At 33.7% G+C, this 15,277-nt stretch overlaps 1 protein-coding gene across 2 annotated transcripts in view; it reads left to right on the top strand.

Moving 5' to 3' along the window:
• Positions 1-13,005, top strand: part of strn (striatin, calmodulin binding protein) — a 42,773-nt gene extending 29,768 nt beyond the window's left edge. The window contains exons 6-18 of one of the 2 annotated variants that reach the window (XM_059529965.1): positions 1,425-1,560; positions 1,627-1,777; positions 2,035-2,145; positions 5,563-5,706; positions 5,795-5,931; positions 7,098-7,273; positions 8,204-8,251; positions 8,334-8,455; positions 8,543-8,710; positions 10,104-10,250; positions 10,333-10,434; positions 11,052-11,138; positions 12,304-13,005. In XM_059529965.1, the coding sequence (XP_059385948.1) occupies positions 1,425-1,560; positions 1,627-1,777; positions 2,035-2,145; positions 5,563-5,706; positions 5,795-5,931; positions 7,098-7,273; positions 8,204-8,251; positions 8,334-8,455; positions 8,543-8,710; positions 10,104-10,250; positions 10,333-10,434; positions 11,052-11,138; positions 12,304-12,473 (1,699 nt within the window). In that variant the 3' untranslated portion in view covers positions 12,474-13,005. The remainder of the gene's footprint in view (positions 1-1,424; positions 1,561-1,626; positions 1,778-2,034; positions 2,146-5,562; positions 5,707-5,794; positions 5,932-7,097; positions 7,274-8,203; positions 8,252-8,333; positions 8,456-8,542; positions 8,711-10,103; positions 10,251-10,332; positions 10,435-11,051; positions 11,139-12,303) is intronic. The other variant, XM_059529966.1, reaches the window with a different exon arrangement.
• The last annotated feature ends 2,272 nt before the right edge of the window (positions 13,006-15,277 follow it).

A 15,277-nucleotide genomic window follows, 5' to 3' on the forward strand; every position in this document is an offset into this window, starting at 1 on the left:
TTTTATTTGAGTTCTTTTTTAATTTATTTTATTTTAATAAACTCCTTTAAGATGTATCAACCTTCTGTTACCTGTATTTGTTTTTGATTTTGATTTTAATTTATTTTATCTTATTTTAAATTCCCTGAATATTTTTTTTTTAACTCCCTTTTTAACTCATCTTTTAGCTTTATTTTATTTTAGTTAAAAACATTTTTTTAAACTCCCTGATATATCTGTATATATATCTAATTTATATCTGTACATCTATATATATCTGTATATATAGCCTCTGTTACGTTTTCATTTCATTTATATATTTATTTATTTTAAATCTCCCTAAAGATATATCAGCATCTGTTAGCTGTTCTTCATTTATTTGTTTGCTTATTTATTTAACTATCTGAAGATCAGCCTCTGTTACCTTTATTTTATTTATTATTTTATTTTAAACTCCCTGAATATATATGGGCCTCTGTTACCTTTTTTATTTATTTATTTATATTATTTATTTATGTATTTATTTATTTATTTATTTATTTATTTATTTATTTTATCTCCCTGAAGATATATCAGAATCTGTTAGCTTCATTGCTTTTATTTATTTGTTTGTTTGTTTGTTTATTTAACTCCCTGAAGATCAGCCTCTGTTACCTTTTTATTATTATTATTATTATTTATTTTTTTATTTTTTTATTGTTTTAACTCCCTGAAGATATATGGGCCTCTGTTACCTTTTTTATTTATTTATTTATATTTATTTATTTATTTATTTATTTATTTATTTATTTATTTATTTATTTATTTATTTTATCTCCCTGAAGATATATCAGAATCTGTTAGCTTCATTGCTTTTATTTATTTGTTTGTTTGTTTGTTTGTTTATTTAACTCCCTGAAGATCAGCCTCTGTTACCTTTTTATTATTATTATTATTATTTATTTTTTTATTTTTTTATTGTTTTAACTCCCTGAAGATATATGGGCCTCTGTTACCTTTTTTATTTTATTTATTTATTTTATTTTATTTTAAATTTATTTATTTATTTTTATTTTTTATTTTATTTTATTTTTTATCTCCCTGAAGATATATCTGAATCTGTTAGCTTCATTGCTTTAATTTATTTATTTGTTTGTTTGTTTATTTAACTCCCTGAAGATCAGCCTCTGTTACCTTTATTATTTAATTTAATTTAATTTTTATTGTTTTAACTCCCTGAAGACATATCGACCTCTGTTATCTTTTTTCTTTTATTTACAATTTTATTTTAAACTCCCTGAAGATATATCCGCATCTGTTAGATTTATTGCTTTAATTTATTAGTTTGTTAGTTGAGCTCACTAAAGACACATCATTCTTTGTGTGTGTCTGTGAAATGCGAGTGTGATGACCGATGCTCTTCTGTCTCTCTGTCTGAACTCTGTGTTTGTGGATTGGACCCACAGTAAAGCGGAGATGACGGACTCCACCTCGGTGCTGGAAGCCTTCAAGTTCATCGAGAAAGCCGCCGCAGAGTTCAGCGATGAAGACGAGGATGAAGACAGCGAGGGACAGAACAAGAGCGTCGTGGACCTCTCCACCGTGAGTTATTGTTCACATGTGAGTTACACCATCTGCCCTCGCTCACACGTCCTCTTCCTGTCCTAGATGGTGAGGAGGAAGGTGTCTCCGTCTCCCTCCTCTTCCTCAGCTGACATGAGCGATGACTTGGACACAGACGAGGTTCTGAAGGGATTCGACTTCCTGGCCAACAGTGAGGACATGGAGGGCTCGTCCGAAGCGCCGTCCTCCGACTGGGGTGAGAGTCCGCTCTCTTCCTGCTAAAAACACCAACAGATGCCGACTTCCTGTATAGCAGTGTTTATCATCTGGTTTTCTCCTGGATTGAGGTAGAAAACAGCTGAAATTCTCCTGATTTAGAGAGCAATAAACTCAGCAAGCTGAAACGACTTTAATCGGTGTGTGTCCGATTAGGCCAGATCTCCATGTCATGTTCAGTGCACATCTGAGTCAGGCGTGTAGCGTGTAACGTGTCTTCCTCCCTCCTCCGTGTAGAGAAGGAAGCGCAGAGCCCCTCGTCTGAGTCCTGGGATGTGGATGAGGGTCTGATCTCTAAACTCAAGGAACAGTACAAGAAGGAGCGCAAGGGCAAGAAAGGGGTGAAGAGTAAGTGGGACAGGAACCTCTTGCTTTCTTCACTCTTTTATTTCTTCTAGTGCTCAACCGATATCTGCTTTCAACCACTGATGCACTGAAGAAGAGAAAAATGGTGCATGTGCAATTTTCACATTTATTTCTGTTTTTAAATTGCAGTTTTCCCTCTGAAATTTACAAAAAATTACTTTAAAATGAAGTTTATAAAAATTGGCACTTTGAAGCAGACAGACTGAAATATTGTTTTCCTGTCCCATCTTTGTTTGATTTAAAACTTCCTTTACTTACAGTGTGGTCCTTAGTTTCTTTTATCTTTATTCAAAATAAATTCTAATTCTCATCATAATATTCATATTTAAAAAAAAAAAATTATGTATTTATATAAAATATTTAAAAAATGCAAACCAATTGGTCTGAAGGCCATTTCTGTCAAAGTTATGGGGTGATTCTGATCATGTCATAATCGCTCGTTTATTTGGCCTGATATATTGGTTTATCACTAGTTTCTCTTCAATCTTCAGTCCGTTCACAGACACACTGTCCTGTCATCCGCTCCTGTGTTGTTCTGTTTCTTTTAGGAGCCAGCTGCATCTATCGTTTCTTTTCCCCTTCTTCATTTTGCTCTTCAGCTGCTTACTTCTGTTGCTCCCTTTGCATTTCTGCTGGCGCTCTGAGAGGGGTGTGGCTTGTTTGCTCCTCCCCCTCCGTGAATGGGGGCGTGTGTATAAATCAGGCCCCGCCCCTTCCCTGCTTCCACTGTAAGAATGTTCAGATGGGACATCAGCGATTGCTGCTTACTTTTTCAATGACCACTCTTTAGTTTTTCCTCACTGATTTTTATTACAGTACTTCATTTCTGTCATTTCATTCTGATTTAGTCGTGTATTCAATCCCTCCATCAGAAAACAGTCCTCCTAGACCATGAAAGCACAGTTAAAGCTGAACTCAGAGCCTAGACCAGAGATGCCCAGAGTTGACCTTTGATGACCTTTGATCAGAGTTATTATAGTTAAGTAAATTAAATTTTTTTTTTTAAAAAACCATAAAAACCATTTACACTGCTTCAAATAAAATACATGTTAATTGAAAATAAAAAATGCTGGTCTAATTTTATGGAAGGCATTTTCTGCCAAATTTAAATAAATAAATGAAATGATTAAAATTAAAACCAGATGAACTATTTCATTACAGAAAACTGTACGCAAAATATGTGACAAAATTGAGAATGAAATTAAATGATTTCATTTTCACGGTGACATAACCTGTCAAATTGAAAAATAAAATGCAATTGGTGATTTCACATTTCATTTTCAATACAGTCTCGAGGCAAGACTGTCAATATTAAAATGAAAAGCAAACGTGAAAAAGAAACTACACATACAGTTTTAACAAAGCTCTTTATTAACGCTCACGCAATAATAGTGACACAATTCAAATTTAAATGTAAATTTTACTTGTCATTTTAATTCCTCTTTTATTTCACTGTTTTCATTTTCAAAGACAACCTGCATGCAAATTATATGTTAATGAGTGGGTGTGGCTCAATTACGTTGTTACGTGGAGGAGCTATAATGGCGGTTATGGCCAGTATAGCAGCAGAATTAAACCAGCTAGCAAACATTTCGGATGATAATGACTTCATTTTGCTACGAGTTGAATCTATCTTGGATAGGGGTGCTCCGATCACGATCGGCCGATCGTTATGCGCATCTCGTCAGTAAAGCCAGTTCTCTAACCAGCGGTTAATTCCATCAGGTGCGTGATTTCACATAGAGCAGCTGTTACTACACAGAGCCATTGTTAACTGAGAAGATGCGCCAATAAACGTGGATTTGCGCATCTTCTCAGTTAACAATGGCTCTGTGTAGTAACAGCTGCTCTATGTGAAATCACGCACCTGATGGAATTAACCGCTGGTTAGAGAACTGGCTTTACTGACGAGATGCGCATAACGATCGGCCGATCGTGATCGGAGCACCCCTATCCAAGATAGATTCAACTCGTAGCAAAATGAAGTCATTATCATCCGAAATGTTTGCTAGCTGGTTTAATTCTGCTGCTATACTGGCCATAACCGCCATTATAGCTCCTCCACGTAACAACGTAATTGAGCCACACCCACTCATTAACATATAATTTGCATGCAGGTTGTCTTTGAAAATGAAAACAGTGAAATAAAAGAGGAATTAAAATGACAAGTAAAATTTACATTTAAATTTGAATTGTGTCACTATTATTGCGTGAGCGTTAATAAAGAGCTTTTTCAAAAACTGTATGTGTAGTTTCTTTTTCACGTTTGCTTTTCATTTTAATATTGACAGTCTTGCCTCGAGACTGTATTGAAAATGAAATGTGAAATCACCAATTGCATTTTATTTTCAATTTGACAGGTTATGTCACCGTGAAAATGAAATCATTTAATTTCATTCTCAATTTTGTCACATATTTTGCGTACAGTTTTCTGTAATGAAATAGTTCATCTGGTTTTAATTTTAATCATTTCATTTATTTATTTAAATTTGGCAGAAAATGCCTTCCATATAATTTTGCTTTTTATTTTAACTTGTAATAAACTTACATTTAAATTGAATTAAAAAAATTACTAAAACACAATAAAATTACTAAAACCTTATAAAAAAGTCTAATTTAAAAATCTTAACAAAAACTAGAACAGTATTTCAAGTCTAAAAGCTATTTAAATTTGTTTAATAATTTAAAATTTTTAATTTAATAAATTTGAATATAAAATAGTAATATAAAAATGTTATTTAGCAGTGTTTAGTATCTGATTTTCTCCTGGATTGGGAGATAAAATTCTAATTAAAACAGCAATTAAAACAATTTATCTTCATTTCTAATACAATTTTGTTTTACTTTTTATTTTATTTTTTTGTGACGTAAGTGAATTTGATTAAAAAGATTATTCAAAATATACATAAATATTTACATTTTTGGTAAATTGTAAAAAAAAAAAAAAAGTGTCATTTTTATATATAATATATTATCTAAAGGTAGAAAATGGCAAAAATTCTGATTTAGACAGCAATAAATTCAGCATACTGTATCTCTATTTCTAATTTACTTTTTTTGTACTTTTGTAAAATAAAGTGAATTTGTTTTTTTCAATTTTGCAAAAATTTAGTGAAAATTGCAATTTAAATTTTTTAAATTATTAAAAAGAAATTATACATTTTGCTATAATTTGATATGTGCAATGTTTACTTTTGTGTCAACTCAATAGATTTTTAGCTCTTCGTTTCAAAAAAGTTGTGCATCTCTGGTCTAGTAAAGCATAGAAAGAGAAATGCTTCTTTTTACTTATTAAAAATGTTAAAAATAAAAGTCTTAGTGGAAGGTGGGCTGAATCTGGCCTGGGTTCGTTTCTCTCTGCAGAAGCAGATGAAGTGTGGTTGTTGTTGTGTGTTTCAGGGCCGAACCGCTGTAAGCTGCAGGATATGTTAGCTAACCTGCGAGACGCGGAGGATCTGTCGTCCATCCAGCCGCCGGTGGCTCCTCCGGTCCGTCCCAGCATGCCCCGTCTCAGTGACCCCCCACTGGGACGCACCGATGAGGGTATGTGTGAGGCTCCGGCTCCGGCTCCGGCTCCGGCTCGGCCGTCTGCAGCCGCTGCTGTGTGCTGACCTGTGTGTGTGTTTCACAGTGGAAGCGCTGACGTTCCCCCCGTCCTCGGGAAAGTCCTTCATCATGGGGACGGATGAGACGCTGGAGAGCGAGCTGGGTCTCGGAGATCTGGCCGGACTCACCGTGGCCAACGAGGCCGAGAATCTGTCCTACGACGTGAGTCCACACACCATAAACACACTCCCGATACTGAAACCAAATACACAGGAACGGGACAAAACTGACACTTTATTCATTTCAGGTAGTTGCCATAGCAACAGCTCTGACTTTTGTTTAAAGTTGAAGTACTAAAATAAAAATAAAATATAAAAACTGAATATATAATCAAAATATCAAGAAAAAACTGTTATTTTAGTATCCTTTAGATGCTTTTATAGGTTTTATTATTTTTATAATATATATTGTATATATGTATGTGGTGTGTATGTATTGTATGTCATTTTATTTGTTTACCTGCCCAGGGACAGCAGATGTAAACTAGCTTTTAGCTAATTCTGGTGCAATTACTTTTAATTGTGCATTGTCCCTGTAAAAATAAACAATAAAATGAAAATGAAATATATGTAAATTTCATGATGCATATCGTATTTTTTTTTTATAATTTCCACTCTCATTTTAATTTGTTTAAATAAACACTAAAATTTAATTAAATAGATTTGATTGTTGCAAAGGCGAGAGTTCTTATTTTTATTGAAATACTTAAAAAAATAAATTATAAAAAGAATTAAAAGCTAACAACAAAATGAGTACAAATTAAATATTTAAAAAGTAAATAAAAAAAATAATTACATTTAATTAAAAAATAAAATGAAAACTAAAATATAATAATAAAATATTTCAAAATATTATCATTAAATTTTAGTTCTCTTGCTATTGTGTTTTTATTTGGTTTCTCATAAATAAAGACAAAACTAAGTTGAAACGTTTATTGTAATGGGTTTATGGGATCATTGTTAGTTAGTTAAAAATGTTAAATTTTACCAGATTGATGATGTTTATAATTAATCATAATGAAAGCGGTTAGATGATATTTTATTTTATTTTAGTTCATGTTTAAGTTTTATGGTTTTAGTTGTAATTGTAGTTAACTCTAATCGTCCGTGGTGCTCAGCCAAAACCATTTAAGCAAAAAATTATTAATATTTTAATTAAGTGAATTTATGTTTGCAGCTGTGGTGTGCTGATTTACATATATATATATATATATATATATATAATACACATAATCTGATCAAATAGTCAGAAATTGATGGTGAAATTATTGCTGGTATTAATTTCAGTGTAAATGTACTGTATTTGTGAATATTTCCTGCTTTTCTCAGATCACTAATAATAAAGACGCCCTGCGGAAGACGTGGAACCCCAAGTTCACGCTCAGGAACCACTTCGATTCGATCCGCGGTCTTGTGTTTCACCCCGTCGAGCCGGTTCTGATCACCGCGTCTGAAGATCACACGCTCAAGATGTGGAACCTGCAGAAAACTGCTCCGGCCAAGAAGTGAGAGTCTCTTTATTAGGAGTTTGATTCATATTTTAAACTAGATTTTATATCTATACTTTGTTTTCATTTAAATTTCGTTTTTAATTTTGTTGTTGTTGTTGTTGTTGTTGTTGTTTTTATGTGCTTTTGTAATAATAAAAAAAAAATTTATATATTGAATTTAAACATTCATATTTACAGTATTTCAGTTTTTCATTAGTGAATTTGTTTTTATTTCAGTATTAGTTTACTTTATATTAGTTTTTTTAAATATTACTATTTAAGTAAAAAAAAGAATTCTGTTTTCAGGTTTTTAATAGATTTTATATATATATTAAATTTAGGTTAAATTTTTTTATTTCACTTTATACTGAATATACTATTATTTAAGTTACTTTTTTCAGTTTTTTTTTTATTTTTTTATATATATCGCTATTTAGTTTTTTTTTTTTTTTTTGCATTTTATTTAAGGTTTTTATCATTTTCAATTTAATTTATTTTTAGTTTTTTATTAATGTTTTTAAATATTTCCATTTAATTTGTTTTTATTTCAGATTTTTATATTACTTTTTAGGTTACTTCAGCGTTTTTATCCGTTTTTAAATTTTGTTTTTAAAAATTAATATTTAGGTTTAGTTTTTGTTATTTCAGTTTTTATATATATATATATATATATCACTATTTAGGTTTAGATTGTTTTTATATCATTTTATTTTTTTTTTTTTCAGTTAGAAATTTTAGTGCTTATTTTAAATTCAGCTATTTATTTTAATAGTACTATTTATGTTTCATTTGTTTTTATTTCTGTTTCAGTAGTTCGTAATCGCGGTGCCTCAGCTTACAATAAATGAAAAATAGAGATTTGTCCTTTCATCTTTATTTCAGAGATGTGTCAGCTGATGATAATATCTTGTGGGTGAGTGTGACGGGTTGTTGTTGTTGTTTCAGGTGCGCTGCTCTGGATGTGGAGCCCATCTACACGTTCAGAGCTCACAGGTGTGTGTGAATCAGGTTCAGATCTCTTTAGCAGGATAAACCAGCAGCTGTGTGATGTGGTTTCTGTCTGGTCTGGTGTCAGGGGTCCGGTTCTGTGTGTGGTGATGAGCTCCAGCGGTGAGCAGTGTTTCAGCGGCGGTCTGGACGCGTCCATCCAGTGCTGGAACACACCGAGCCCCAACATTGATCCGTACGACTCGTATGGTGCGTCCCTGTCCCTCTGCAGACGTCAGTGAGTCTCTGTGTGTGTGTGTGTGTGTGTGTGATGGTGTGTGTCTGTGTCTGCTGTAGAGCCGTCGGTGCTGCGGGGGGCTCTCTCCGGACACACAGATGCAGTCTGGGGTTTGGTGTACAGCTCGTCTCATCACAGACTGCTGTCGTGTTCTGCTGATGGGACGGTGAGGCTCTGGAGCGCAGCAGATACTGCACCCGCCATCGCCGTCTTCAACCAGGACAGAGGTACTGCGCACACAAACACACAGCACTTTACACCGCAGGAGCTTTAGTTTGTGTAAAGAATGATTTACCACACATCTGTATACAAAGATGTTGTAACTTTTATTTTAGCAACCCAAATATAACAGTCTTATAGAATGAGACCACATGGCAGTTTACAAAAAAAGATTTTATTTAATATTTTAATTTACCATTTGTAATATTTTGTTTGTTTTACGGTCATTCATAATGAAGTGACTCCAAAATGAGTCTTAAAATCAGTTTACAAAATTTATTTTATTTTAATTTGGGGTTTTTTTATGAATGAAGGATTTTATTCCTTAATGATTTAGGGGATTGTTCATATTTTAAATTAGATTTTATTTCAATACTTTGTTTTCAATTAAATTTAGTTTTTTTTGTTGTTGTTGTAATTGTATGTGCTTTTGTAAAAAAAGATATATAAATTAAAGTTAAACAGTGTTTACAGTATATCATTTTTTTATTTGTTTATTTTTATATCAGTATTTACGTTTTTAGGAGTTTTTTAAATATTACTATTTAGGTTTACATTTTTTTTATTTCAGTTTTTTTATTGGTTTATATATATGTGTGTGTGTATGTATGTATATATATATATATATATATGTTTATATATAGATATATAGATTTTTATATGTAATATTTTGATATATAATTTGTAATATTTAGTTTTAGTTTTTTTACTGTCTTTCATGTTGACCTCCACAATGAGTCTTACCTAAAGAATGTTTTAACGCACATCAGTTTACAAAATTGATTTCATTGTATTTTATTTTTTTATGATTGAATGATCCTTTTTGGTGTTTTATTACTTAATGAGGATGGTTAGATTATTTCAGCATTGTCTCTCTGACTGTATTCACAGTACAAACATTTTTTATATTTGTATTTTATTAAAAAAAAAAATTTTAGCATTGAAATAGACCTCAAAAATAAAATGTTTTTTTTTTTGGCGTGCTACAGATGCAAACCATTTAATTAATTAATTGAAACATTTAACTATTCATTTAAATAATGTTTTACTTGTTACAATGTTGTTGTTTTGTTTTTGTTTTTTTTTGGGATGAACACCTACAGGCATGTTTTTTTAGGAGCTGTGCATGCCCCCCCCCCCCCCCCCCCAAAAAAAAAAACTATATATATATATATATATATATATAATAAATCAATTAACTAGTTAAAAAAAAATTTGATGAACAAACCCCAAAATAATAGTCTTACCAAACAAAAACAAAAAAGACAATTTACTGCACATAAAATGAAATAACTTATTTTTTTTAACTTGAATTAAGTTTAGGAATTGTTTGGTTGTTCATGATTATTATGTCCAGGTGATTTCAGCTGTGAGAATGACTGATGTCCTTCTGTTGTCCAGAGCTGGGCGTCCCGTCGTCGGTGGATCTGGTCTGCAGTGATCCGGCTCACATGGTCACATCCTTCACTAACGGCCGGACGGGGATCTTCAACATGGAGACACGACAGCTGGTGCTGGAGCTCGAGTCGCAAGCGGCCGGAGAACCCGGTACTTCACCTTCACCACCTTTATCATAATAGAATGGAGAAGTCCCATGATGCTCTCTGACGTTGATGTGTTTGATGTTCAGATGCACCGTGTCAGATTAATAAAGTGCTCAGTCACCCGACGCTTCCCATCAGCATCACAGCACAGGAGGACCGACACATCCGCTTCTACGACAACAACACAGGTGACTATTTCAACCATTGATTGGATTATTAGTCTTGTTTTTGTTTTTATGTTGATTCTTATTAGCATTTTTATATACATGACAATTTTATATGTATATAATACACACTTATACACAGTAAGATTTTCTCTGCTCAGCACGGCTGCGTTTATTTGATCAAAAATATAGTATTAAATTGTGAAATATTATTGTAATGTAAATCATCTGTTTTCTGTGTGAATCTGTGTTAAAGTGTAATTTATTTCTGTGATGCTCCGCTGTATTTTCAGCATCATTCCTCCAGTCTTCAGTGTCACATGATCTTCAGATATGCCGCTCAAGAAATGTTTCTTCATTGATTATTATCAAGTCGTGCTGCACAATATTTTTGTGGATTTTTTTCAGGATTCACAGATGAACAGAAAGTTCAAAAGAACCGCATTTATTTGAAATAGAAATCTTTTGTAACATTCTAAATGCCTTAACTGTCACATTTGATCAATTTAATGCATCTTTGATGTATATATTAGTATTAATTTCTTTTATAAAAACAGAAAAAAAACATATAAGACCCAAAACATAAAAGAGACTTAAAAAACATTATTATTGTATTAATATGTGTTTCTGTTTCTTCTCAGGCAAGTTGATTCACTCGATGGTGGCTCATCTGGATGCGGTCACCAGTCTTGCGGTGGATCCCAACGGTCTCTATCTGATGTCTGGTAGTAAGTACTCCACAACATCAGCTTTACTCTACACACATTAATGCAAACACTTGTAATGGTGTTCTTTTATCAGGTCATAAATGGCTCATAAATAGGTCAAAGTAAACCAAACACGCTTTGGATAAAAGCATCTGCGAAATACATAACTGTAAATGTAATGATTCAGTGACTCATTCATAAATGTAGTCATGAATGAATCCATGTTTTTGAACAAATTGGCTGAGTCAGTGATTCAATGACTCATTCGTAAAACATAAATCTGCTATTTGAACGAATTGAGTGAGTGAATGAATCAGTGACTCATTCGTAAAGACAGTCACTGGCTCATGAATCAGCTGTTTGAATGAATCGAGTGAGTCAATGATTCAGTGACTCATTCATAAATGTAGTCATGAATGAATCCATGTTTTTGAACAAATTGGCTGAATCAGTGATTCAATTACTCATTCGTAAAGACAGTCACTGGCTCATGAATCAGCTGTTTGAATGAATCGAGTGAGTCAATGATTCAATGACACATTCGTAAAGACAGTCACTGGCTCATGAATCAGCTGTTTGAATGAATCGAGTGAGTCAATGATTCAGTGACTCATTCATAAATGTAGTCATGAATGAATCCATGTTTTTGAACAAATTGGCTGAGTCAGTGATTCAATGACTCATTCGTAAAGACAGTCACTGGCTCATGAATCAGCTGTTTGAATGAATCGAGTGAGTCAATGATTCAGAGACTCATTCGTAAAGACAGTCACTGGCTCATGAATCAGCTGTTTGAATGAATCGAGTGAGTCAATGATTCAGTAACTCATTCATAAAAACACTCACTTACTTCATCTTTTAATTAATCTACATATTTGAACAAATCGAGTGAGTCAGTGATTCAGAGACACATTCATAAAATGTATAAATCTGTTATTTGAACGAATTGAGTGAGTGAATCAATCAGTGACTCATTCATCAAGATGGTCAATTGCTTCATTTCTGAATGAATCAGCCGTTTGAACAAATCAATTGAATGAATCACTCATTAACACAGTGACTCCACGCCATCTACTGGTGGTTTATATTTCAATTATCATTTTAAAAAGAGTTAATGTATATATTTCTGAAATGTTTTACTGTTTTGTAATGTCTGTTCGATGAGCGGATGTTGATTGTGTCTCAGGTCACGACTGCTCGGTGCGTCTCTGGAACATGGAGAGCAAGACGTGCATCCAGGAGTTCACGGCTCACAGGAAGAAGTTCGACGAGTCCATCAACGACGTGGCGTTCCATCCCACCAAGTGCTACATCGGCAGCGCGGGAGCCGACGCCCTCGCCAAAGTCTTCGTATGACCTTCAACCTCCGACCGAAACTGCCTCCACAAACTCCTGCGCGGTGAGGCCTGAAGGCCGAGACCGTGACCTCTGCTCTGATGAACCAGGCAGGCCTGGGTGCTCGAGGGGAAGTCAACACACACGGAGGAACATCTCCGTTCAGCCTCACAGGAAGTTGGGTGCTTCCCACACTTCTTTAGTTTTAGTTCTCCTTGAGTTTCTCTTCTCCTCCTCCATCTCTGGTTTTCCCGTCTAGCGTTCGCTCCTTTTAAAACGACGTGCCTTTTGTTTCAAAACGTGGATTCTCCTCGAGGGAAAAGAACCCCGTCGATGTTTTAAACTCATTAAATGCATCATATTATTCGGATGGAAAGTTGAGCTCGGTTAAGTTTCTCAAGCAAGGTCAAAATCCTAAACCAAAACGGACGAAATGCATTGAATTAAAAGACTCAAATTGAATGCTTCTCATGTCTAAATCGAATTGTACATAATATAACATAAAAATAACTCTTGCAGCTCAGACAAAGTACTAAATTTCTATATGTTTGTGTTCAAATACAAATCCTGCATCGCCGGCTCATTTCACCCTAAAAACGAGAAAGTAAAGCCTTTTTTTTTTTTTTTTTTTTGCATTGTGAGTGTTTATAAAATGTCAGAACGTTAAACAAACTATTGCATCTGAAAACCGGCTTGACTTTCTTCATAATGATTTTGTGGTGAAATACATCCTGGATGATGTTCGCCATCAGGACGTACGTCTCGATTCAGTGCTACGTTAAATATCTAAGCTGTTATTTTAGGCATAATCCTGCAGTTTCTCCTGAGGGTTTGCAGTCGAACCCGTCTATTCTGTGAAGTCATCTCAACGCAGTGATGTTGAGACAAAATCTCAATCATTTGACTAGATTTAGAGCCGTTTCTGAATATTCGTTGAACTTCGTCAAAGTGATAATGCGCGAAAGTCTTATAATAGTGTTGCAGTTTTTGACGAGCTGTACTCATAACAGTACAACGATTCAGAAGTCTATATTTGTCTGAGATCTGTATGTTTATTTATTTTTAAGGCCTTGTTTTGCCTGTAATGCCAAATGCATTAGGATTTAGCTTCAGGAAGGGACGAGCGGTTGTAGTTAAATACCTTCATCTAACATCACATCGCTCACTCATCCCTTCTCTTTTAGGTGAAAATTATTTGAAATCTATTTTATATGTGATCTTTTGAAGCGGATACTAATGTTTTTTATCATTTTATGGTGGCAAACAGACCGAAACCCGAGGTTCCTGCAGGTCGAGGATTTTTATTTAAAACTCTTCTGGTTTATTTGAATTTGTCTGTGATTACTTGAACTGTCTGTGTGTGTGTGTGTGTGTGTGTGTGTGTGTGTGTGTGTGTGTGGGTCTGCTTTTATTGGGAACTGTTTGCTTTTAACTGATAACATGAGCACTACAAGTCGAGCGAAGTGTTTGTGTGTTTGATTCAGGGCTGTGAAAAGTGTCGCGAGTTCGCTTCTCTACCAAATGTTGATAAAGGACTAGTTTAGACAAACACGAAGAAATAAAGTAATCGCGAGTTTTTTTTTCTGCCACATTTTTTTTTTAATGTTATTACGACTTTTTATCTGAATTTTTTGTTTATATCAAACAATTTGGGCATTCAGGTTGTGAGATCTAAAAAATCGTGAGATAAAACGCGGGAAAAAAAATCTGTTGCGGAAGTTAAAAACGGAATTGCGATTAAATCGCCATAAGTCGCAATTACCTCTTAAATTTTTTATTATTACTATTCTATGGCCAAAAAAAAAAACTTTTGTGAATTTTCAAAAATTCTGAGTTTGTATCATTAATTCTGACTTTTTTGTTCTCAGACATAGTTTATATTCGAATTGCGAGATAAAAAATTCGCAATTACCATTTGATTTTTTTTTTCTGTGAATTGTAAAATGTAAAATCGAAATTCTAAGAATAAAAATCAGAATTGCATGATGTAATTTAGAGTTGCGTGGAAAATTGCGAAATTATATCCTGCAATTCTTCGTTTTCTATATTAAGAATATATATTAAACTCATAATTGCAACAAAACTCGCAATTCTGCGAAAAAAATCTGAATTGTGAATTTACATCTCACAAGTTAAAACCTCACAATTAAGACTTTTTTTTCTCAGAAATCTGAGTTTATATTTTAATTGTGAGTTTGAAAGTTAGAATTATATATACATATAAATATATTCCATTGCGAAAACGTCTTTCCATGACTTTCTCCGTAAAAACACCGCGATGAATGTCTGAGCTGCTCTTTTACATTTCCTGCAGTGTTTCACTTTTTTTTTTCCATTCTATTCCTTTTAAATCCGAGGCGCGCTTGACGTTAAGCTCGTGCACAGACGGCTGATTTGGGACGTTGAAAGGGAACCGCGTGCGTGTTTTCGTACTAGTAAATATATTTTCTGATTTCGTTCATTTTGGTGCGTATTAATTTTAGATATATAAGAAAGAATCTCAGTTTGTATAGTTTTAAAGTATTGATCAACAATCTATTTATGAACCAGAATACAGTGTATATTAACTTGCGAAGCTAACAGTGAAGATTAACCAATATTTGAGATACTAGTCGCGCGGGAGAGATTAGTTTGCACCACCTGCTGGTCAGAGATGGGAACTCGGCTACTGGAGATACTTAAGTGCTATTAATTAACGCGATTTGATTATTTGGTCACTGATCGATTGATGTGCTTACCGGAAACAACAGAGTATTCGAAAGGGAATGTTGATGCGATGTGATTGGATGAGCGGACGGTGACATCACGATGGGACGTACTTTTAA

This window comes from Carassius carassius, chromosome 38 (genome assembly GCF_963082965.1).
Source record: "Carassius carassius chromosome 38, fCarCar2.1, whole genome shotgun sequence".
In the NCBI taxonomy this organism is placed as follows: domain Eukaryota; kingdom Metazoa; phylum Chordata; class Actinopteri; order Cypriniformes; family Cyprinidae; genus Carassius; species Carassius carassius.